The sequence below is a fragment of the Salvelinus namaycush genome, chromosome 17, assembly GCF_016432855.1.
Source record: "Salvelinus namaycush isolate Seneca chromosome 17, SaNama_1.0, whole genome shotgun sequence".
In the NCBI taxonomy this organism is placed as follows: domain Eukaryota; kingdom Metazoa; phylum Chordata; class Actinopteri; order Salmoniformes; family Salmonidae; genus Salvelinus; species Salvelinus namaycush.
Window position 1 is genome coordinate 34177864 of NC_052323.1, and position 26241 is coordinate 34204104.

General features: G+C 44.1%; 1 protein-coding gene across 1 annotated transcript in view; it reads right to left on the reverse strand.

Annotated features, from left to right (window-relative positions):
* Positions 1–5385: 5385 nt before the first annotated feature.
* Positions 5386–26241, reverse strand: part of LOC120062563 (glutamine--fructose-6-phosphate aminotransferase [isomerizing] 2-like) — a 30687-nt gene continuing 9831 nt past the window's right edge. The window contains exons 6-18 of the mRNA XM_039012632.1: positions 25308–25442; positions 21958–22019; positions 19518–19597; positions 15136–15262; positions 14884–15047; positions 12978–13073; positions 11093–11190; positions 10839–10959; positions 8992–9264; positions 8498–8625; positions 8095–8262; positions 7708–7869; positions 5386–6016 (exon numbers count right to left, since the gene is read on the reverse strand). Of these exons, the coding sequence (XP_038868560.1) occupies positions 5972–6016; positions 7708–7869; positions 8095–8262; positions 8498–8625; positions 8992–9264; positions 10839–10959; positions 11093–11190; positions 12978–13073; positions 14884–15047; positions 15136–15262; positions 19518–19597; positions 21958–22019; positions 25308–25442 (1659 nt within the window). The 3' untranslated portion in view covers positions 5386–5971. The remainder of the gene's footprint in view (positions 6017–7707; positions 7870–8094; positions 8263–8497; positions 8626–8991; positions 9265–10838; positions 10960–11092; positions 11191–12977; positions 13074–14883; positions 15048–15135; positions 15263–19517; positions 19598–21957; positions 22020–25307; positions 25443–26241) is intronic.

Here is a 26241-nt window from a genome sequence, read left to right on the forward strand (position 1 = left end):
ACAACAACACTACAGTGCCTGCTCTAACCCAGTTACACAACAACACTACAGTGCCTGCTCTAACCCAGTTACACAACAACACTACAGTGCCTGCTCTAACCCAGTTACACAACAACACGACAGTGCCTGCTCTAACCCAGTTACACAACAACACGACAATGCCTGCTCTAACCCAGTTACACAACAACACGACAGTGCCTGCTCTAACCCAGTTACACAACAATACTACAGTGCCTGCTCTAACCCAGTTACACAACAACACTACAGTGCCTGCTCTAACCCAGTTACACAACAACACGACAGTGCCTGCTCTAACCCAGTTACACAACAACACTACAGTGCCTGCTCTAACCCAGTTACACTGGGAAGGCATAGGAGTTGTAGCACTTTAAAACATGTACTAAGACAGCACTACGACAACACTCATAGACAATGACGCAAAGGCTGAGTTTACACAGGCAGCCCAATTCTGATCTTTTTTTTGACTAATCAGATCAGCTCTGAAAAACATCTATTGTGAAAATATCTGATGAGATTGGTCAAAATAGCAATTAGTGGAAACAAATTCAGACACACAGAGACTACACATACATATGTCATGCAGCCACGATTGCATGTAAAAACACAGCAGCTGTTGGTACGCACACGTGACACATACGCACACACACATGGCCCTAGAGAACGTGACGATGATGCATAGGTTCACAGTGAGAACTGCCGATGACTCAGATGAAGGAATGAATAGTTCTCTCTCTCTCTCAATTCAATAAAATTCTCTCTCTCTCCACTCTCTAACTACTCTCTCCTCTCTGTCTGTCTCACTCTCTCTCTCTCTCTCCCTCTCCTCTCTCTACTCTCTCACTACTCCTCTCTCTCTGTCTCTCTCTCCACGCTGCTATTTAGTTCCATTCAATTTCAAGTTTATACAGATTAAATAGGCACACACAGACAGTTTGAATGATGAAGTAATCACCCACCACTTCCTCGCCACCCGGTTTATGACATTGCAAACCATTGGTAATCCGCTATACCTTACCCTACCCGCTGATCACATTTCTGTTCAACCTCACGTACCACTTATCATTTGCCAAGACCTGGGGCCGTGCTCTTTCATTCACTTCTCGCTGGCAATGCAGTACGTGGTAGTAGGAATGGAAAGTGGATGGACGGACTGCGGGCAGAATCATACAACACCTACCTTCTCCGTTCGCTTCTCCTAGGTCCCATGCATGGAAAAGGCAAGAAAACAGCTCCTATCAGGAATAAAGACAAGTTAAGGAGAACAGTTTTCCAAACTGACACAATAAAAAGTGAAAACTCCTGCACCATCCCTTTATTTAACTAGGCAAGAGAGTTAAGAACAAATTCTTATTTTCAATGACCTAGGAACAGTGGTTTAATTGTCTTGTTCAGAGGAAGAACGACAGATTTTTACCTTGTCAGCTCAGGGATTCGATCTTGCAACCTTTACGGTTACTAATCTACTAGGCTACCTGCCGCCCAATTCATATAGCTAAACCCCGCCTATTTCTAAAAATGATCTTCTTTCAAATCTGATTTTAACCCTAACCACACTGCTTACCTTATGCCTATAACCCTAACCTTACAACAATACCAAAAAGCAAAAACAAAAATATGAATTTTTAGGATACCTATTTTGACTTTGTGGTTGTGGTAATTAGTGACAACTGGGGCGGGGGGAGGGGAGGAGCGTAGAGATCTATTTACATTACTATTCTAAGTATTGACATTCCTAATTATATGGGGTGGAGGGTAGTCTTGGTACAACAAGAGAATGACGTAATCACGAGATCCTGAAAGTTTGTGACAAACTCTTGTATTGTCAAAAGAAACATTGTTTCAATTTCATATCACATCTGAAATGTAACTATAACAGCAAGCACCAGTATTCTATGAGAATATTAGGGGAACACTTAGTAAATGAGGGACACTAAGTATATTGAAAGCAGGTGCTTCCACACTGAGTTAAATAAGCATTATTTTGGCTACCAAAAGATCTCAGTGACTTTGAAACAGGGGTCTCAAAGGAGCATCGGGGGTTTAAAGGGTGTGTGTGTCTCAGTCACCAGATCTTAACCAAATTGAACACCTATGGGAGATTCTGGAGCGGCACCTGAGACAGCGTTTTCCACCACCATCAACAAAACACCAAACTATGGAATTTGTCATGGAAGAACGGTCCCTCCATTAGAGTACCAGACACTTGTAGAATCTATGCCAAGGTGCACTGAAGCTGTTCTGGTGGCTCATGGTGGCCCAACGCCCACTGTATTATCCCTGTCATACACAGATCAAAATCCCATTAATATACCAGCCTGCTTCTTTATATTATCTGTTGGTATATCTGAAAGGGCAAGGGGGTCAACAACATGGACAAACAAAACCCACCTAAAGACCTAGCCTTTAACCAAAATACAGGTATTGGGTTTGTGTGAATGGTTCTCAATTTTTTAGCAGCTATATTCATGAACACCGCCATTGTTTTAACACCTCCCTAATTTAAACTGCAAACATACCCACTGATACTGTATGTATAAAAGGGGTATTCCTGCAAATAAGTGGTCAACAAGGGGCTGTTTGAAAGGGGTCATATAAAGGTGTATTTTTTCTGTTTGAAATGGGTCATATAAACTTGTATTTTTTCTGTTTGAAAGGGGTCATAGAGGCACAGTAAAAGGTCAAGGTGGTCAACAAGGGGCTGTTTGAAAGGGGTCATAGAGGCACAGTAAAAGGTCAAGGTGGTCAACAAGGGGCTGTTTGAAAGGGGTCATAGAGGCACAGTAAAAGGTCAAGGTGGTCAACAAGGGGCTGTTTGAAAGGGGTCATAGAGGCACAGTAAAAGGTCAAGGTGGTCAACAAGGGGCTGTTTGAAAGGGGTCATAGAGGCACAGTAACAGGTCAAGGTGGTCAACAAGGGGCTGTTTGAAAGGAGTCATAGAGGCACAGTAAAAGGTCAAGGTGGTCAACAAGGGGCTGTTTGAAAGGGGTCATAGAGGCACAGTAAAAGGTCAAGGTGGTCAACAAGGGGCTGTTTGAAAGGGGTCATAGAGGCACAGTAAAAGGTCAAGGTGGTCAACAAGGGGCTGTTTGAAAGGGGTCATAGAGGCACAGTAACAGGTCAAGGTGGTCAACAAGGGGCTGTTTGAAAGGGGTCATAGAGGCACAGTAAAAGGTCAAGGTGGTCAACAAGGGGCTGTTTGAAAGGGGTCATAGAGGCACAGTAAAAGGTCAAGGTGGTCAACAAGGGGCTGTTTGAAAGGGGTCATAGAGGCACAGTAACAGGTCAAGGTGGTCAACAAGGGGCTGTTTGAAAGGGGTCATAGAGGCACAGTAAAAGGTCAAGGTGGTCAACAAGGGGCTGTTTGAAAGGGGTCATAGAGGCACAGTAACAGGTCAAGGTGGTCAACAAGGGGCTGTTTGAAAGGGGTCATAGAGGCACAGTAACAGGTCAAGGTGGTCAACAAGGGGCTGTTTGAAAGGGGTCATAGAGGCACAGTAAAAGGTCAAGGTGGTCAACAAGGGGCTGTTTGAAAGGGGTCATAGAGGCACAGTAACAGGTCAAGGTGGTCAACAAGGGGCTGTTTGAAAGGGGTCATAGAGGCACAGTAACAGGTCAAGGTGGTCAACAAGGGGCTGTTTGAAAGGGGTCATAGAGGCACAGTAAAAGTTCAAGGTGGTCAACAAGGGGCTGTTTGAAAGGGGTCATAGAGGCACAGTAACAGGTCAAGGTGGTCAACAAGGGGCTGTTTGAAAGGGGTCATAGAGGCACAGTAAAAGGTCAAGGTGGTCAACAAGGGGCTGTTTGAAAGGGGTCATAGAGGCACAGTAACAGGTCAAGGTGGTCAACAAGGGGCTGTTTGAAAGGGGTCATAGAGGCACAGTAAAAGGTCAGCACACTTTCCATTTTCACCTAAAGTTTCCTTTATTCATTCATTAATAGAATATCTGGTTGCTATGAAACCTACGGTATAAAATACAATCATAGTTAAAGTGATAAATCAGCATCACTTTCTTTAATTGTCATAAAATAACCTGATAAATACACCGACTGCAGTACATCTAACATGTTTTACCCTATACAGGACACGTAGTGAAACTGCCAAAACTACAATTCATATTATATTGCTCCTTTTCTTCTGCATATCACTTTTCCAATGAGATGTCAAGGTAGTGCCTCATGAAAACAATAGTTAGGTCAACACTGGCATTATGGGAGATGAAATACAATATAAAAGAAAGTGGCCATCATACATGGGATAAATAAGACAATGAAGCGCAGACAATCTTCAGAGAATGTGACAGATGTCCCTCACAAAGCTGCATAACAGAAAATAGAATAAGATTGTGATGATGATGATGACCGCTACACAACGACTCGACACAGAATAAGGATTCATGAAAGGATAGTGAATTAAATTAAGTAGAATTATCATGGTGTCTTGAGAGACTAAACTGTAGCAATATCATCCAGCCCTTTTCAACAGATTGGAGTGTAGATTCAGAGTAATCCCCTCATGAGTAAAAGATTCACTCAGAAGGATTAAAAAGGGCTATAAGGCACAATGAATAGAGGCTGTATCCAGTACATCAAAGCAAAGTGTGTACATCATAACACCATAAGTGTTATGATGTACATACATTGTACATCAATAGCGCTTTCTGGAATAGTTCCTTACAATGTGCTAGCTTTGGAGTACCACAGTATGAGTCGTAATACCCATAAAACCTAGCGGTCAAACAAAGAAATGGTTCCAATCGTTTTTCCACCATTCATTTTCCCCATAGGGGATTTTAGAAAAAATAAATAAATAAGGGCTGTGTTTCGTGTAGGCTTCCCCTGGTGTGACATTTTGATAACCATGTAAATCTCTCTAGGACAAGGTGACTTTTATCAATATATTAGCCTGTATTTACCCCACCCAAATGAAATGCTAATTAGCTGCTAATGTGGCTATAAAAAAAACTACAAATACCATGATGATCTGGACGAGACTGCCGAATCTCTAATCTTAGCTAAATTTAGTAATGAATAAATTGGCAACATTTCTTTAAATTGACAATTCTGTGAACTGTCTTGTGCAATTAATTTTTTTATTGATATAATACCTGTTAGTTGAGATGACATGCAGGAGCTTGCAGGGATTTGTAGTATACTTTAATGCTAATTAGCATTTTCGAATCTGAGAGTAAATAGAGCCGAATATATTGATAAAAGTCACCTTCCCCGAGAGAGATTTACATGATTATTAAAACATCACACCAGGGTAAGCCTACATGAAACACAGCCCTTATTTTTCCTCTATGGGAAAAATGAATGGTGGAAAAACGATTGGAACCATTTCCCTGTTTGACCACTATGTTTTATGGATATTATGACACCTCCACTGTGGGGCTCGATAGGCTATTCTGTATAAAGGAATGCTATGGAATAGACTACACTTCCCAAGATACAAAGTGAAGATAATAGACTGCCACAGGACAGAGAGCCCAATACACATGAAGAGAATATTATCATAAACATTCACAATGCACTTTTTCACATATTGCACAGTTATAAGCACTTCAATCTACCAAGTCAATGCATTATTCCTACATTTGGTGTTTTTGGCTCAACTGTTTGTGGACAAGGCACCAATTGGGTACAAGGCACAGTGCATACAGTAGTGTATAGTCTCTTGCTTTGGAAACATTATTGGTGATAATGCTGCTGATTGGACAGATGGTCAAACACTCGTGAGATTTACACACACACACACACACACACACACACACACACACACACACACACACACACACACACACACACACACACACACACACACACACACACACACACACACACACACACACACAATTGCACTTTGATGTGTACGCCTCCACTCAGTCTCTCTCTTGAACAGAGGCAAAGCAGTGTTATGGTCTCTACTGCCTCCTGTCTGTCTGTCTGCTATTACTCCACAGTGACAGACTTGGCCAGGTTCCTGGGACAGTCCACCTGCAACCAGAGAGAGACAGCCATTAAATCAGATCAATACTGATGAGTAAAGGAGACAAGACTACATACACATACAGCATAGGTATATGGCAGTGGAGGCTCCTCATAAAAATAAAAATAGTGAAACATTAAAAAAAGTTGATTTTGAGATAAAACTATACTAAATATATTCATGACTTTTGCAATGAAGGTCTAAAGTAGCCTCAACAGCACTCTGTAGGGTAACACCATGGTGTAGCCGGAGGTCATCTACAGTAGCCTCAACAGCACTCTGTAGGGTAACACCATGGTGTAGCCGGAGGTCATCTACAGTAGCCTCAACAGCACTCTGTAGGGTAACACCATGGTGTAGCCGGAGGTCATCTACAGTAGCCTCAACAGCACTCTGTAGGGTAACACCATGGTGTAGCCGGAGGTCATCTACAGTAGCCTCAACAGCACTCTGTAGGGTAACACCATGGTGTAGCCGGAGGTCATCTACAGTAGTTTCCGGCCTCCTCTGGGTACATTAACTTCAATACAAAACCCAGGAGGCTCATGGTTCTCACCCCCTTCCATAGACTTATACAGTAATTATGACAACTTCTGGAGGACGTCCTCCAAACTATCAGAGCTCTTGCATGAACTGACATGTTGTCCACCCAATCAAAGGATCAGAGAATGAATCTACTACTGAAAACATAAGCTACAGCTAGCTAGCATTGCCGTGCATAACTTGTTGTCAGTAGTTCACTCAAAGAGAGGGAAAGACAATAGTTGAACAGTTTGAGATAGAGAGAGAGCTAGCTATATTCCATATTTTCTTTCACTTTCACTTAGCTACCAAATGCAGCTAGCTAGTTTAGCATACTCAAACATATGTTAGCTAGCTGGCTATGGCTATCCAACATTGCATTTCTTCCAAGTCAAGGTAAGCTTTTGGTTTTATTCATTTATTGCCACCAGGGCCCGCCAGTGTATCTGCTAAACTGCTTGCTGTTGACTGTACACTGTACTGCATGATTGTAGCGGGTTTACTAACGTTTTAGTTCTAGTAGCTATGTTGTCTATGACATTAGCTAACATTAGCTAATAGCTAATAATGATGTAGGCTGTGTATAGCGGTTTGCGGTTATGATATGAAGGTTTGGCTTGGAAAGGTTTTGGCTTGGAAAGTCTGTTGAAAAACGTTTCTTAAACGGAAGCATATGGAACAACACGGGGTTAAACATACCTGAATTTGTCCAATAGAAACTCTTGTTTCTGTTGGACTAATGATTACACCCTAGATCAGCTAGATGCAGGCAAAATTGTGCAAGGCGGTATTGAATGTGTCTGTCACCTGGATTATTAAAATTTCTCTCGACCTGCGCACCTACATTGTAAACTTTCCTTCATAGGCTAGGTTGTAGCAACCTCATGATAGGTACAGGAAAAAATGTTGTATCATGTAGCAGCCTAAACCTATCAATGTTACATTGAGCTGGGTGACTGGAATATAAATGACAGTCATCCAATATGCTGTAATAGAAAAAAATAATGGTCCTCCCTCATCTTAAACGGCACCGACCGCCACTGGTGTATGGCTAGTTGATTTGGTGTGTACTTGTAACCGTTGATTTTGATGCTTTTAGTAATGAAATTGAAATAAAACATATTGAATACTAGGTAATTAAAGTCCATAAGGAAAGAGCAGGTGGTGGTAGACTCACGTCGTATCCCCGCAGCACGGCCAGGTGGAAGGACAGGAGCTGCAGAGGGATGACACTGAGGATGCCCTGGAGACAGTCCACTGTGTGAGGCAGCTCAATGGTCTTATACGCATTTTCAGACATCTCCTGGTCGTCCTGGCAACACAGGATAATCGGCCGCCCCTGAACGGGAAGGAGAGAAAGACAGAGCGGTTTACAGAAGTATATCGATCAATTCATTGGAATTCATTATTCAAAGCTTTTGATAATGAGGCTGTGTGTGTGTTATTAGTATTTGCCTGTGTACTGCGCGTGAGCCAGATACGTCATGGGTGTGCATACGAGGTGGCTATTTAGTTGTGTCTACGTGCATTTGAATATGTGATGTGAGTGAGGAATGTGACGTACCGATCTGGCTGTGACCTGCTGCAGAGCGTTCTGACACTTGGTGTAGCAGGCGTCTTTCATGATGATCATGATGACCGGCATGTGCTTGTCAATCAGAGCCAGAGGACCGTGCTTCAGCTCCCCAGCCAGGATGCCCTCTGAATGCATGTAGGTGATTTCCTTGATTTTCTGTATGGGAAGAATCAATCAGTGACATAACATAATCAATAGTCTATAATTCATATAGATAAACAGGCATGTGAATATAGAGTGAGATGTTTAATGATATATAAAGGAGTGAAAAATAGGACTAAAAGCAAAACATTGCCCCTAGAAACTGATTTAACGTCAGTTTGGCAAGTTTCCTATAATGGTTCAGGGTCAGGATTTGGGGTGGGTAAGCTGATTGTAGATCTGTCCTTACCAGTGCCCCCTCCAGACAGGTGGCGTAGTTGAAGCCTCGTCCCATGACCAGCAGAGACTTCTGCTGATATAGCTCATCTGCTATGGACTTGATCTTATTATCCAGAGTCAGAACCTTCTTGATCATGTCTGAGAGAGGGAGAAGAGAGAGAGACAGAGAGGGCGAGGGAGAGAGAAAGGAGGAGGGAGAGAGGGAGAAGAGAGAGAGACAGAGAGGGCGAGGGAGAGAGAAATGAGGAGGGAGAGAGGGAGAAGAGATTGAGACAAAGAGAGTGAGGGAGAAAGGAGGGAAAGAGGGAGAACAGAGAGGGCGAGGGAGAGACAGAGAGTGCGAGGGAGAAAGAAAGGAGGAGGGAGAGAGGGTTTGGTTCACTCTCATTCATCCATTTTGTAACACCTGGCAGTAATCTATTGATCATAGACGCAGTTTTGTTTCACTGAGCTGGTTTATAGTGTTAATGTGTCATTCTACATGGCTTTAATATAGGAACTCACCTGGGAGAATCCTGAGTCCATTGATGATCTCCAGCCTCCTCGGCTGCAGGGAGATCCTGTCCTCACTCATCATCAGACCAAACATGATGAGAGCCACAAACTGGCTGGTGTAGGCCTTGGTGCTGGCCACCCCGATCTCTGGACCGGCGTTGATGTGCACCCCGCAGTCTGTGTCTCTGGAGATGGAGGAGCCCACTGTGTTGGTGACCCCCACGGTCAGAGCTCCTCTATCCTTACAGTACCTCAGAGCCATCAGAGTGTCTGCTGTCTCACCTGAGGGGGGAAAGAGGGAGATAACAAGGCGTGTCATCATTCATACCAGCAAAACACAGTAGAATTCTCCCTTACTCAACAGATTACCCACAGTACACATACCAGCCTTTTCTCTATTAGAACATCCAGTCTCCACCAGAGAGTTCTCTGTATTAGAACATCCAGTCTCCAGCAGAGAGACTTCTCTCTATTAGAACATCCAGTCTCCAGCAGAGAGAGAGCGTTCTCTCTATTAGAACATCCAGTCTCCAGCAGAGAGAGAGTTTTCTCTATTAGAACATCCAGTCTCCACCAGAGAGACTTCTCTCTATTAGAACGTCCAGTCTCTACCAGAGAAAGAGGGCGTTCTCTCTATTAGAACATCCAGTCTCCACCAGAGAGAAAGAGAGTTCTCTCTATTAGAACGTCCAGTCTCCAGCAGAGAGAGAGAGAGTTATCTCTATTAGAACGTCCAGTCTCCAGCAGAGAGAGAGAGTTCTCTCTATTAGAACGTCCAGTCTCCAGCAGAGAGAGAGAGTTCTCTCTATTAGAACGTCCAGTCTCCACCAGAGAGAGAGAGAGAGTTCTCTCTATTAGAACATCCAGTCTCCACCAGAGAGTTCTCTCTATTAGAACATCCAGTCTCCACCAGAGAGTTCTCTCTATTAGAACATCCAGTCTCCAGCAGAGAGAGAGAGTTCTCTCTATTAGAACATCCAGTCTCCACCAGAGAGAGTTCTCTCTATTAGAACATCCAGTCTCCAGCAGAGAGAGAGAGTTCTCTGTATTAGAATATCCCGTTTCCACCAGAGTTCTCTCTATTAGAACATCTAGTCTCCAGCAGAGAGAGAGAGAGAGTTCTCTCTAGTAGAACATCCAGTCTCCAGCAGAGAGAGAGAGAGAGTTCTCTGTATTAGAACATCCAGTCTCCACCAGAGAGTTTTCTCTATTAGAACATCCAGTCTCCACCAGAGAGAGTTCTCTCTATTAGAACATCCAGTCTCCACCAGAGAGAGAGTTCTCTGTATTAGAACATCCAGTCTCCAGCAGAGAGACTTCTCTCTATTAGAACATCCAGTCTCCACCAGAGAGTTCTCTCTATTAGAACATCCAGTCTCCACCAGAGAGAGTTCTCTCTATTAGAACATCCAGTCTCCAGCAGAGAGAGAGTTCTCTATATTAGAACATCCAGTCTCCACCAGAGAGAGAGTTTTCTCTATTAGAACATCCAGTCTCCACCAGAGAGTTCTCTCTATTAGAACATCCAGTCTCCAGCAGAGAGAGAGAGAGTTCTCTCTATTAGAACATCCAGTCTCCACCGGAGAGTTCTCTCTATTAGAACATCCAGTCTCCAGCAGAGAGAGAGAGTTCTCTCTATTAGAACATCCAGTCTCCACCAGAGATACTTCTCTCTATTAGAACATCCAGTCTCCAGCAGAGAGAGAGAGAGTTCTCTCTATTAGAACATCCAGTCTCCACCAGAGAGAGAGAGAGAGTTCTCTCTATTAGAACATCCAGTCTCCACCAGAGAGAGAGTTTTATGAAACACCAGCAAAAAAAAAATGTGTAGCAGATTAATCGCTCTGAGGAATTACCTGATTGGCTGATGTAGAAGCAGACGTCGTCTCTGAAGACGGGTGTGTTGCGGTCCAGGAAGTCACTAGCCAGTTCCACCATGACAGGAAGCTCTGTCAGCTCCTCCAGAATCTGTCTGGTCTGGAGAGAGAGAAAGAGAGAAACAGAGAAAGAGAGAGAGAGAGAGACTCATCCTTATCATAATTACAATGGTCATCATCATCTTTTCTTTCTCCTCCTCTTCCTCAATCACACTTCTGGTTGGTTCACTTACAGCCACGGTAGCGTGGAAGCTGGTTCCACAGCCAATCATGATCAGGCGTCTGCAGCGTTTGATCTCCTTCAGGTGGTCCTTCAGCCCTCCCAGGATCACTGAGAACAAGACAGGACAGGAGAGGGGAGACCATCAGCATTCACATTTAGTCCAAGGAGGTAAAAGGGGTAACTATGAGCCTCTTTACATCACACTATGTTGACGACACAAAGTAAGTTCAGGAGAGAAACAAGCATATCAAAGTTCCAGAGTGGGATCTCTGCTACTTTTAGAGTTATGGTCCAATTTGTAAGTATTACCAACAGAGTGAATGTGAAAATGGATTCAAAATGGTCGCCCTCTGCTGGTGATTTTCAGGATGTGCCATGATACAAGTGAAAGGGGGACTGTGATTGGTTACATTGACAACGATGTTTTCTATATAAAATGTACCATAACTTTAACACAAGAAGAGATCCCACTCTGGAACATTGATATGCCCATAGAGTATATTATATTCAACAACATAGTGAAAAAATTTGCCAAATCAGAAATTGATATATTTTCAATATTCATGTTTCACTGAGCTGGTTTATAGTGTTAATGTGTCATTCTATATGGCACTCTACTCAACAAATTGGATGCAGTCTATCACAGTGCCATCCGTTTTGTCACCAAAGCCCCATATACTACCCACCACTGCGACCTGTATGATCTCGTTGGCTGGCCCTCGCCTCATAATCGTCGCCAAACCCACTGGCTCCAGGTTATCTACAAGTCTCTGCTAGGTAAAGCCCCACCTTATCTCAGCTCACTGGTCACCATAACAGCACCCACTCGTAGCACGCGCTCCAGCAGGTATATCTCACTGGTCACTCCCAAAGCCAATTCTTCCTTTGGCCGCCTCTCCTTCCAGTTCTCTGCTGCCAATGACTGGAACGAACTGCAAAAATCTCTGAAGCTGGAGACTCTTACCTCCCTCACTAGCTTTAAGCACCAGCTGTCAGAGCAGCTCACAGATCACTGCACCTGTACATAGCTCATCTGTATTAGCCCATCCAATCTACCTCATCCCCATACTGTATTTATTTATTTATTCATCTTGCTCCTTTGCACCCCAGTATCTCAACTTGCACATTCATCTTCTGCACATCCTACCATTCCAGTGGTTGCTATATTGTAATAACTTTGCCACCATGGCCTATTTGTTGCCTTACCTCTCTTATCCTACCTCATTTGCACATGCTATATATAGATTTTTCTACTGTATTATTGATTGTATGTTTGTTTATTCCATGTGTAACTCTGTGTTGTTGTTTGTGTTGCACTGCTTTGCTTTATCTTGGCCAGGTTGCAGTTGCAAATGAGAACTTGTTCTCAACTAGCCTACCTGGTTAAATAAAGGTGAAATAAATAAATATTTTAAAAATATATATTTTTCTATATTCATAAATGAATGTAAAAAAAAAAAAAAAACATTGAAAATCAAAATACTAATCATATTACAGAGCAACCAGTAAAGCCTCATATGACATACATGTTTTCTTTGTGGCACCTACAGATGAAAAACTATGGAGTCTTAAAGGAGGCCTGTAATAAATATGCTAACGTTGATTAATTATTACTCAATTATGCTTTAAAATACAAACGTCAAATAATCCTTCCTCCAAAGGTCCCTTCTATGGATTACAATTCGTGAAAATTCCCCCCCAAAATCGTAGTTTTCTTTTTGTCTGGGTTTCCTGAGGAATCACGCTATACATCCATGTAGTAACTGTTAATAACCTATGCTTGCCTCCGTGAGCTGCTGTGCTAATATTGATTGAGCATACGGCACAGTACCATCCACATCCCGGGAACAACGGAGTGACATCAATCAGAATATGACATCACAATGGTAAGCTACCTTTGTTGGTGTGAAAACAGATCCGCCCCCTCATGGTGTTGAAGACAGACTCTGGCTGCTCAAAGATCTCCTTTTGCATAAATGCCTCAAAGTTACCTGCACAGAAAGAGAGAGAGATGAGGGACACGGAGCATGATGACTGTGTTTCAATCTCACAGCACACTGGTGTAGGTACTCCCTAACATCAGCAGGGGGAGATCTTGCTCTACTGTTCTTAGAGCTAGTGACTGCAGTAAAGTATGGCTGGCCATGGGCCTGTCTCTCTGTAAATCAGACTACATTTCTCAGGTATGACACAAGACTCTATCTTTGACCTCTGTGTGAATAGGAAGGTGTATTGGTATTGACCACTCCAGGTATATGACCTCTGTGTGAATAGGAAGGTGTATTGGTATTGACCACTCCAGGTATATGACCTCTGTGTGAATAGGAAGGTGTATTGGTATTGACCACTCCAGGTATATGATCTCTGTGTGAATAGGAAGGTGTATTGGTATTGACCACTCCAGGTATATGACCTCTGTGTGAATAGGAAGGTGTATTGGTATTGACCACTCCAGGTATATGATCTCTGTGTGAATAGGAAGGTGTATTGGTATTGACCACTCCAGGTATATGATCTCTGTGTGAATAGGAAGGTGTATTGGTATTGACCACTCCAGGTATATGATCTCTGTGTGAATAGGAAGGTGTATTGGTATTGACCACTCCAGGTATATGATCTCTGTGTGAATAGGAAGGTGTATTGGTATTGACCACTCCAGGTATATTATCTCTGTTTGAATAGGAAGGTGTATTGGTATTGACCACTCCAGGTATATGATCTCTGTGTGAATAGGAAGGTGTATTGGTATTGACCACTCCAGGTATATGATCTCTCTGTGAATAGGAAGGTGTATTGGTATTGACCACTCCAGGTATATGACCTCTGTGTGAATAGGAAGGTGTATTGGTATTGACCACTCCAGGTATATGATCTCTGTGTGAATAGGAAGGTGTATTGGTATTGACCACTCCAGGTATATGATCTCTGTGTGAATAGGAAGGTGTATGGGTATTAACCACTCCTGGTATATGATCTCTCTGTGAATAGGAAGGTGTATTGGTATTGACCACTCCAGGTATATTATCTCTGTTTGAATAGGAAGGTGTATTGGTATTGACCACTCCAGGTATATGATCTCTGTGTGAATAGGAAGGTGTATTGGTATTGACCACTCCAGGTATATGACCTCTGTGTGAATAGGAAGGTGTATTAGTATTGACCACTCCAGGTATATGATCTCTGTGTGAATAGGAAGGTGTATTGGTATTGACCACTCCAGGTATATGACCTCTGTGTGAATAGGAAGGTCTATTGGTATTGACCACTCCAGGTATATGATCTCTGTGTGAATAGGAAGGTGTATTGGTATTGACCACTCCAGGTATATGACCTCTGTGTGAATAGGAAGGTCTATTGGTATTGACCACTCCAGGTATATGATCTCTGTGTGAATAGGAAGGTGTATTGGTATTGACCACTCCAGGTATATGACCTCTGTGTGAATAGGAAGGTGTATTGGTATTGACCACTTCATGTATATGATCTCTGTGTGAATGGGAAGGTCTATTGGTATTGACCACTCCAGGTATATGATCTCTGTGTGAATAGGAAGGTGTATTGGTATTGACCACTTCAGGTATATGATCTCTGTGTGAATGGGAAGGTCTATTGGTATTGACCACTCCAGGTATTTGTTACCCTTAGCACACAGATCTAGAATGAGGCTTCGCCTACCTTCTTCAAATCCTAACCTGGCACAAAACAGATCTTACATTACTGTGTAGGTCCTGGGACACTATATCCTACTCCTAGTAAACTCCTAGGTTGCCACGGCGATGAGCCCTATGATTAAACTCTGACCTTTCATGATCTCCTGTAGTTCCATCTGGAGGGTCTGGATTGCCCGAACTGAATCCTCCCCTGCCAGGCTGTTCAGCCTATGGAGGGACAACTTGCCCCCGACCACTGCTGCAATGTCATCATCCTCCAGGTAGATCACCTTGTTGGTGTGCTCTATGATGGCACTGGGCAGGGACAGGTGGGAGCATGAGACAAGCACACAAGCATGCACGCACACACACACAAACACACACACCTAGGGTTTCAGCTCACCTGGCGTCGGAGGCAAAGTAGTACTCCACAGCCTTGTCGTCTCCAGCTGAATTCACAGCAGTGGAGTTGTTTGGCTTGTCTGGCCGGTTGTGGCTGTTCTTATCCTGGACCCCCTCCTTGAACAGACCTACAGGACAGAGGGCAGGGGTCACGGTTCAGACTGGGTCAGGGTAGTCAACACTTCCTGCTTTACTTGAACTTTTCACCTAGACTGTTTAAGGCATTTGTAATTAACTAGTGACTGCTTGTGACATGCTTATAACTGCTTATACTGTATGTCATGATCATGATGGTGGCTACTGGTTTGTTTGGTGTGTTAACGGACATATTCAATCAATCCTTATCCCAGTCTGCTGTGCCCACATGCTTCAAGAGGGCCACCATTGTTCCTGTCCCCAAGAAAGCTAAGGTAACTGAGCTAAACGACTATCGCCCCGTAGCACTCACTTCCGTCATCATGAAGTGCTTTGAGAGACTAGTCAAGGACCATATCACCTCCACCCTACCTGACACCCTAGACCCACTCCAATTCGCCTACCGCCCCAATAGGTTCACAGACAACGCAATCGCAATCACACTGCACACTGCCCTAACCCATCTAGACAAGAGGAACACCTATGTAAGAATCCTGTTCATTGACTACAGCTCAGCATTTAACACCATAGTACCCTCCAAACTCGTCATCAAGCTCGAGACCCTGGGTCTCGACCCCGCCCTGTGCAACTGGGTCCTGGACTTTTGACGGGCCGCCCCCCAGGTGGTGAGGGTAGGAAACAACATCTCCACCCCGCTGATCCTCAACACTGGGACCCCACAGGGGTGCGTTCTCAGCCATCTCCTGTACTCCCTGTTCACCCATGACTGCGTGGCCATGCACGCCTCCAACTCAACCATCAAGTTTGCAGACGACACAACAGTAGTGGGCTTGATTACCAACAATGACAAGACGGCCTACAGGGAGGTGAGGGCCCTCGGAGTGTGGTGTCAGGAAAATAACCTCACACTCAACATCAACAAAACAAAGGAGATGATCGTGGACTTCAGGAAACAGCAGAGGGAGCACCCCCCTATCCACATCGACGGGACAATAGTGGAGGTGGAAAGTTTTAAGTTACTCGGCGTACACATCAACGACAAACTGTAATGGTCCACCCACAAAGACAGTGTGGTGAAGAAGGCGCAACAGCCCCTCTTCAACCTCAGGAGGCTGAAGAAATTTGTCTTGTCACCAAAAACACTCACAAACTTTTACAGATGCACAATCGAGAGCATCCTGTTGGGCTGTATCACCGCCTGGTACGGCAACTGCTCCGCCCACAACCGCAAGGCTCTCCAGAGGGTAGTGAGGTCTGCACAACGCATCACCGGGGGCAAACTACCTGCCCTCCAGGACACCTACACCACCCGATGTTACAGGAAAGCCAAAAAGATCATCAAGGACAACAACCACCCGAGCCACTGCCTGTTCACCCCGCTATCATCCAGAAGGCGAGGTCAGTACAGGTGCATCAAAGTTGGGACCGAGAGACTGGAAAACAGCTTTTATCTCAAGGCCATCAGACTGTTAAACAGCCATCACTAACATTGAGTGGCTGCTGCCAACATACTGACTCAAATCTCTAGCCACTTTAAGAATTCATAATTGGATGTAATAAATGTATCACTAGTCACTTTAAACAATGCCACTTTATATAATGATTACATATCCTACATTACTCATCTCATATGTATATACTGTACTCTATACCATCTACTGCATCTTGCCTATGCTGCACTGCCGTCGCTCATCCATGTATTTATATGTACATATTCTTCTTAATCATTCCTTTACACTTGTGTGTATGAGGTAGTTGTTGTGAAATGGTTAGGTTACTTGTTAGATAACTTGTTAGGTATTACTGAACTGTCGGAACTAGAAGCACAAGCATTTCGCTCCACTCGCATTAACATCTGCTAACCATGTGTATGTGACCAATACAATTTGATTTGTTTTGATTTGATACTTAGCCTTCAAGGTGGGGGGTTCAAGTAAAGTGCTGTAAACTAAAGATTGCGAGTGTGAACAGTGAACAATGACAAACAGAGAGGGATTTAATCAACAACCCAATGATTTAAACCAAAACAAGACAGGTGGGATTAGAGTTCATGATCGTGATTGACCGACAGAGGAGAGGAGTCAAGGGTCCTTTGACCATCAAAAAACAAGCTAGTCATATGTTTACATTGGTTCACCTCAGAAGATTCTGGAATCAATAACCAGCTGGATATGGAGTTTCAATTTGCAATCTGTATTGATTTGTCCATGGTATTTATGAGGTGACTCACACACAGTGACCTTTGTCCTTTGTCACAGTTACAGTTACAGGAGTATTAGTCCCTAATAGCGATAAGTGACATCTTCTTGTTTCCTTGTTTCTTTCCTTCATCTGCACTCGACAGGCGAAAAGACATTTCCATCCACTATGTTGCTTTCACCTATCTTGTGTTTTTAGATGAGAGGAGATGAGGGAAAGGAGCAGAGAGGAGGAAGCCACTTTATAGCATTGAGATGCAACCCAGTATCCTCCTACTCTTCCTGGTTCCTTTCTCATTGGGCCTCAGACTTTGAACTCCAGCAGGATACATCACTATTAAAGTGGAGCTTAGCTAAGTTAACAGATAGCAGGGTGAAGACAGTCGACACATCTAGGGGATGTTCTCTAGATAGCTGACACACACAGAGAGAACAGAACTGTTATTAACTAGCCAATGAGTATGTAAAGGAGCAGATTTATTATAACACACATGTCAAGATAAATCTTTGAAATCTATCATTTGGAGAGGGCTGTCCTACTCCTCGTTTCTAGGTAATAGTTACTGGATGAGGATTCAGCACCCTATTCATCAGAAGAAAGGGAGTTTTAGAGTCAGAATGTCATATTGCAATGTTCTGTTAATAACCTGACACTACTTTCCACTGAGTGTGATCATGATGTTAACCTATAATAACCCATAGAGGTTCCACACAGTATTGGCAAAATTTCCACAAGAAGCAAGAGTCTCATTTCTCATAACCATAATTTTTGTGATTTGGCATCATTTTTGCACAAGTAGACAATCATTTAACAGTGGAATCATTGGAGACGTGTGTCTGATTAAAGGGATTCTGATTGTTGTTAGTCATGCAAACTCTTATGAGGCGGTTCAATCCAATCAGAGGTCAGAACCCACAACACCCACGTGTTTATTTGGTAGTTAGCGCACCTACGGGCTCAGCAGCCCTCTGTCGCTCTGTAAACACTGGGGTGACTGCACAGTCCCTCAGGACAGAGTAGTACGGTGCTACGGATAGGACAGGGTTAGTCTTAGATGATTACATGTTATCACACACAGGAGGGTTATCATTAGTCTGGACCAGACAGTAAGTACAGCTACTGTTATGGTTAGAACAGATACAGATACTGCTCACAGTAAGTACAGCTACTGTTATGGTTAGAATAGATACAGATACTGCTCACAGTAAGTACAGCTACTGTTATGGTTAGAACAGATACAGATACTGCTCACAGTAAGTACAGCTACTGTTATGGTTAGAACAGATACAGATACTGCTCACAGTAAGTACAGCTACTGTTATGGTTAGGACAGATACAGATACTGCTCACAGTAAGTACAGCTACTGTTATGGTTAGGACAGATACAGATACTGCTCACAGTAAGTACAGCTACTGTTATGGTTAGGACAGATACAGATACTGCTCACAGTAAGTACAGCTACTGTTATGGTTAGGACAGATACAGATACTGCTCACAGTAAGTACAGCTACTGTTATGGTTAGGACAGATACAGATACTGCTCACAGTAAGTACAGCTACTGTTATGGTTAGAACAGATACAGATACTGCTCACAGTAAGTACAGCTACTGTTATGGTTAGGACAGATACAGATACTGCTCACAGTAAGTACTGCTACTGTTATGGTTAGGACAGATACAGATACTGCTCACAGTAAGTACAGCTACTGTTATGGTTAGAATAGATACAGATACTGCTCACAGTAAGTACTGCTACTGTTATGGTTAGGACACAGTTACTTAATTGATTGATTAAGTTGGTTAGTTTGTTATGCAAGGGTGTACTCCTACTGACCCGAATTATGACTTGAGATACAGACATATAACCTCATCTATATCAATGCATGGTGTATGTCTCAGTTCCAGTTACGCACTCGTGTCTCAAGTTAGAGATCTGTCCATGAATATTACGTAACAGAACGTGTTCAGATGCGTTAACTAACACAGTCAGGTTTCTGTGAGGACAGTGGACAGACAGAGGTTGGAGAACACTGTGAAGTGAGAACATCAGCTGGAGAAGAGGCTTGGGAGAGAGGAACAGAGCTCACCACTGTTGTATTGGATCGGGATGTGCTCTGCGGAAAGCTCATACTTGCTCCGCACACCAATGAGAAGAGGACTTCCTCTCCTGAAGGAGAGAGAGAGAAAGAGGGGGTGATAGCGGGATGGGGATGAAGGGGAAAGCGAGAAGAGAGAGTGGGAAAGACAGAGGGGGTAGAAGGGGAGAAATGGTTAGATTTCTATCTTGTGTGAGAGAACACAAACGCGCACACAGTGTAATGTCTTAAAACATTTCTTGTGAGTGTAACATTTCCCTCAGCAGGGGAACATGAGCTGGGATTGGTCTCCACACCTCAGCTGAACTCTTTCTCCCAAGTGTTGCTGTTGAATGACTCCCATTGTTCAATACACTATAATGAAGTACCTGGAGCACTCCTCGCTCTCTCTCCTTTTTCTCCTCTATGTGTCTCTCTCTGTCATACTATCTCTTACTTTTACTCTCTGCCTGTCTGTCCCCTAATTCACCTCTCCCCTCCCCCTCTTTCCCTCTCTGTCTCTCTCTTGTTTTCTAGCAGGTTTCTGCTCCTTGTCCTCCCTCTCCCCTACAGGTGGTTGAGTCAGTTCCTGCTCATGTTTCTAGCTCATCAGCCATGCATTCTGTCTCCAGTACTCCATGTGTGCTTCTCTGATTGGCTGATGCGGGTGTGTGTGTGTGTGTGTGTGTGTGTGTGTGTGTGTGTGTGTGTGTGTGTGTGTGTGTGTGTGTGTGTGTGTGTGTGTGTGTGTGTGTGTGTGTGTGTGTGTGTGTGTGTGTGTGTGCGCATAACAGGTGAGGAGAGAAGGCGTGGCAAACCTAACCTGTATATAGATCAAGTAGAACCTATGACAGAGTACACTGTACACCAAGCAACTCATAAAAGTACTTAACACGCTATCATAAATATTTACATCTCAATTACACCTATGTATGTAGCATTGTCCTGTTTGACAGCTTACACCTGGCTGGGGTAATTCCCACCTGAGGCTCAAAGAAAACAGCAACGTTTCTCAATTACACTCTTTTCTTTCCCTCTGTTTCCTGTATCCTTCTCTTCTCTGTGAGTCCTGTACATGGGGCTGGGAGCAGGGAGCAGGGAGCAGGGAGCAGGGAGCAGGGAGCAGGGAGCAGGGAGCAGGGAGCAGGGAGCAGGGAGCTATACACTTGACATCAAGCTGAAAGGCAGTATGCTGTGCTGTTTTTTTCCAGATTCAGAGTGTTTAATAGTCACATGTACAGGGTTGCAGGTGTGATGGCAGGGTACAGTGTTTAATAGTCACATGTACAGGGTTGCAGGTGTGATGGCAGGGTACAGAGAGAGAGAAAGAGAGAGAGAGATGTAGACAGTGATTCTCAGGCAAGCCTTGCTGGAGGGCTGATAGTTTTGCCAAAAAGAGAGGGAGCAGGGGCTAGCATCACTGCTTAATCACTTCCATCCCTCCATTTCTCCCTCTACCCTGGGAGACAGCCCTAACAATGCAAGACATTAACTGTCAGCTCAGTCCCTGGCTCTCAAGACAAGACTAAGCTAAAAACAGCAGGTAACTATCAGAGAGAAAATGAGAGCAAGAGACAGAGGGTAGGGAGAGAGAGAGAGTTATGGTATTCAGTGAAACCCACTGTATCCAGGTGGAGCAACAACAGGTGGACTAACTGAACCCTGGCAACAGCACCATGTTCAACCAATCATCCTCTTTACTGTGGACTATAAACCATAGGTCAACAGCCCTCGCCCTCTTTCCCTCAGTCTACCAACGAGGAAACAGAGAGAAATAATTGAAGAAATCAAGACGTCAGAGGTGATTGAGTGTAATAGGTGCTGGCCAGGGTTTTCTCCCTGAGAAGCAAGAGGAAACAGAGCAGAGCCTAATGAGTCACAGAGAGGAGAGGAGAGCCAGGCAAGAGGCCCAGCAAGGAGTGACTGAACCTGGACCACACTCCTCTCCTTCTCCCCCTCTGTCTGGATCTCAGAGTCACACTGCTTCTCTATACAGTACCACACACACAAGTATGCATGAGGCACACAAAATAACATTTACAACAGTAATTTAGCAGACGCTCTTATCCAGAACAATTTACAGGACGCTCTCAACCGCTACGCAACACACACACACACACACACACACACACACACACACACACACACACACACACACACACACACACACACACACCTCACACTTTCACCCCTTTCCTGTAAATCCTGACTGTTTCAACTTCCAGTCATCAAACGTGACCCATGGAATAGACGGAATAGACGTAGGCAGAGACACAATCTGAAGACCAATATATGGCTATAATATAATCAGGTTTTATTGCTTTATTGTGGCAATAGACAATGAGTCAATGCCAATGGGTCTTGATAATTTTTTTGATCATGTTTCCATAGTGTGGAGGACTCACAGACAAGACGGAGAGAGGCGTGTGAGGAAGTGGACATGGATACTGACCTGGTGGCTACAGCCTCTCCGGGGAAATAATGGCTTTTGAACACCAGGGCGAAGGCCCCCTCCTAAAACAGGATGACATAGAGGAGAGAATATGTTAGTGTTCATGATGATGAAGATGATGACGAAGAGGAAAAGAAGGATGAAGATGAGAAGGAATTGTAAAAATGCTAAATACACGGGAGGAAAATGTAGGCATCAGTTTCAGTCGAACAGACAAACAGTGAGCTTAAAAAGCAACATTGAAATTCCCTGTCTCTTTTTGGATAGACTTCTTAACCTGTATTCCCCCTCGTGGGGGGTAGTAGTGGGGATGTGAGAGAGGGATGAGGGGGATGTTTAGGGAAGCTAAGGGGAATTATTGCATAAAACCAGTGGGGGGGAAGATAGAGGGGAGAGGAAAGGAAGGAGGGGAAGAGGGAGATGGGGGAGAGGAGGGGAAGGAGATGGAGAAGAGAGGGGAGAGGAAGGGAAGGAAAGGGAGGAGAGGGGAGAGGAAGGGAAGGAGATGGGAAAAGGAGATGGAGGAGAGAGTGGAGAGGAGGGGAAGGAGAGGGAGAAGGAGGAGAGAGGGGAGAGGAAGGGAAGGAGAGGGAGATAGAATAGAGAGGAGGGGAAGGAGGAAGGAGGAGAGGGGAGAGGAGGGGGGAGTGAGTGGCGAGGACGGGGAAGAGGGGAGAGATTGAGAAGTGGGAGGGAGGAGGGTGGAGAGAGAAGGAAGAGGGAGAGGAGAAGAAAGAGAGGGGAGGCAGTGGTCTTTAGACTATTAAGGGTTGGCTCTGGTCTGGTTTCTATTAGTCCAAACACTGTGAAGCTGTAAGATACTCTTTATCCTCTGTGATCTTCTCAGAGCTTTTACAGAGAGCCAGGGAGAGGGGAGATGGGCCTGGGTTGAGCTAGGGAGAGGGGTGGTGGGCCTGGGATGAGCCAGGGAGAGGGGAGATGGGGCTGGGATGAGCCAGGGAGAAGGGTGGTGGGCCTGGGATGAGCCAGGGAGAGGGGAGATGGGGCTGGGATGAGCCAGGGAGAGGGGAGGTGGACCTGGGATGAGCCAGGGAGAGGGGAGATGGGGCTGGGATGAGCCAGGGAGAGGGGAGATGGGGCTGGGATGAGCCAGGGAGAGGGGAGGTGGGGCTGGGTTGAGCCAGGGAGAGGGGAGATGGGCCTGGGTTGAGCCAGGGAGAGGGGAGGTGGGGCTGGGTTGAGCTAGGGAGAGGGGAGGTGGGGCTGGGTTGAGCCAGGGAGAAGGGTGGTGGGCCTGGGATGAGCCAGGGAGAGGGGAGATGGGGCTGGGATGAGCCAGGGAAAGGGGAGGTGGACCTGGGATGAGCCAGGGAGAGGGGAGATGGGGCTGGGTTGAGCCAGGGAGAGGGGAGGTGGGGCTGGGTTGAGCCAGGGAGAGGGAAGATGGGCCTGGGTTGAGCCAGGGAGAGGGGAGGTGGGGCTGGGTTGAGCTAGGGAGCGGGGAGATGGGGTTGAGATGGGATGGTCTCCAATAAGACAAAACGCAACAACATTAAACACAAAAGAGTGTGTTAAGAACTGAGCGAGAGAGAGAGAAAATGACAGAAAATGACTGGACAATCTAGTAAGTGAAAAAGTGATTAAGTAAGTTAGTCTGTCTCGCTCCTGGTCCCCAGATACAGATGTGATGTCACTAAAGATGTTGTTAGGGCGGTTGCCATGATGACTGTTTTGGCAATGATGTAACACTATTAATAGGACGGAAAGTGAGGTAACGTCATACTGTGCTCAGTGGAGATAGATGGGAGGGGGGGGGCAGATTTTAGGCCAGATTGGACTCAATGACCCCCTCTTTGACAAAGAGCTACGGGACAGGGATATGGTATGATGACGTCATCGAGAGGAACTGGGAGATATTGTTGCTCTGTTGTTGTTATAAACATACCCATTTTACAATGCTGTTTAAGAACTGGCATTCATCATAGCGCCAGATGGAATCTGACGGGGTTTTTGTTATTTTGTCAAGCAATTCATTTTTGTTTAGTAGCAGTAGCAGTAGTAATAATAATAGTAATAGTAGTAGTGATAGTAGTAGTGATAGTAGTAGCAGTAGTAATAATAATAGTAATAGTAGTAGTGATAGTAGTAGCAGTAGTAATAATAATAGTAATAGTAGTAGTGATAGTAGTAGTAGTAGTAGTAGTAGTAGCAGTAGTAATAATACTAGTAATAGTAGTAGTGATAGTAGTAGTGATAGTAGTAGTAGTAGCAGTAGTAATAGTAGTAGTGATAGTAGTAGTAGTAGCAGTAGTAATAGTAGTAGTGATAGTAGTAGTAGTAGTAGTAGTAGCAGTAGTAATAGTAACAGTAGTAGTGATAGTAGTAGTAGTAGTAATAATAGTAATAGTAGAAGTCAATGTAGTAATAGTAGTAGTAGTAGTAATAATAGTAGTAGTAGCAGCAGCAGCGGGAGCAGCAGTAGTAGTAGTAGTAGTAGTAGAAGTAGTAGTAGCACCATTGGCAGCAGTAGTTGTAGTAATAATAGTAATATTAGAAGTCAATGTAGTAATAGTAGTAGTAGTAATAATAGTAGTAGTAGCAGCAGCAGCGGGAGCAGCAGTAGTAGTAGTAATAGTAGTGGTAGCACCATTGGCAGCAGTAGTTGTAGTAATAATAGTAGTAGTGATAGTAGTAGTAGTAGTAGTAGCAGTAGTAATAGTAATAGTAGTAGTGATAGTAGTAGTAGTAATAATAGTAATAGTAGAAGTCAATGTAGTAATAGTAGTAGTAGTAATAATAGTAGTAGTAGCAGCAGCAGCGGGAGCAGCAGTAGTAGTAGTAATAGTAGTGGTAGCACCATTGGCAGCAGTAGTTGTAGTAATAATAGTAGTAGTAGTAGCAGCAGCAGCAGCAGTAGTAGTAGTAGTAGTAGTAAAAGTAGTAGTAGTAGTAGTGGTAGCACCATTGGCAGCAGTAGTAGTCGTAGTAGTAGTAGTAGTAGTAGTAGTAGCACCATTGGCAGCAGTAGTTGTAGTAATAATTGTAGTGGTAGAAGTAGTAGTAATAAATGTAGCAGTAGTAGTAGTAGTAGTAGTAGTAGTAATAATTGTAGCAGTAGTAGTAGTAGTAGCAGTAGTAGCAGCAGTAGTAGTAGCAGCAGTAGCAGCAGTAGTAGCAGTAGTAGTAGAGTAGTAGTAGCAGAGTAATAATAGTAATAGTAGTAGTAATAGTAGTAGCAGTAGCAGTAACAGTAGTAGCAGCAATAGTAGTAGTAGTAGGGTAGCAGCAATAGTAGTAGTAGTAGAGTAGCAGTAGTAGTAGTAGTACATTACTTAGTAGCACCATAGTAATAACATATTAGCACAGTGTTGAGGTGTCCCAGTACTCACCAGCTGTTGAATGACCCTCTCCACCAGAGTAGAGAAGGACAAGTCGTCTCTCTCACGGTTGTCGTAAACATATTTTATCAGTTTAGGGATGACCTCTGTGTCCGTCTCAGACTCAAACTCGTAGCCCTTGGAGATCTTAAAGAGGGTGGGGATCAGAATGAATGTTACAAGCTTACTGAAGCAGCACTCCCAGATGGACCTTTAGCTAGACTAACAACTCCTCTAGACTAACAACTCCTCTAGACTAACAACTCCTCTAGACTAACAACTCCTCTAGACTAACAACTCCTCTAGACTAACAACTCCTCTAGACTAACAACTCCTCTAGACTATCAACTCCTCTAGACTATCAACTCCTCTAGACTATCAACTCCTCTAGACTAACAACTCCTCTAGACTAACAACTCCTCTAGAATAACAACTCCTATAGCAGAACAACTCCTCTAGACTAACAACTCCTCTAGAATAACAACTCCTCTAGAATAACAACTCCTCTAGAATAACAACTCCTCTAGAATAACAACTCCTCTAGCAGAACAACTCCTCTAGCAGAACAACTCCTCGAGACTATCAACTCCTCTAGCATAACAACTCCTCTAGACTAACAACTCCTCTAGACTAACAACTCCTCTAGACTAACAACTCCTCTAGACTAACAACTCCTCTAGACTAACAACTCCTCTAGACTAACAACTCCTCTAGACTATCAACTCCTCTAGACTAACAACTCCTCTAGACTATCAACTCCTCTAGACTATCAACTCCTCTAGACTATCAACTCCTCTAGACTATCAACTCCTCTAGACTATCAACTCCTCTAGACTATCAACTCCTCTAGACTAACAACTCCTCTAGACTAACAACTCCTCTAGACTAACAACTCCTCTAGACTAACAACTCCTCTAGACTAACAACTCCTCTAGACTAACAACTC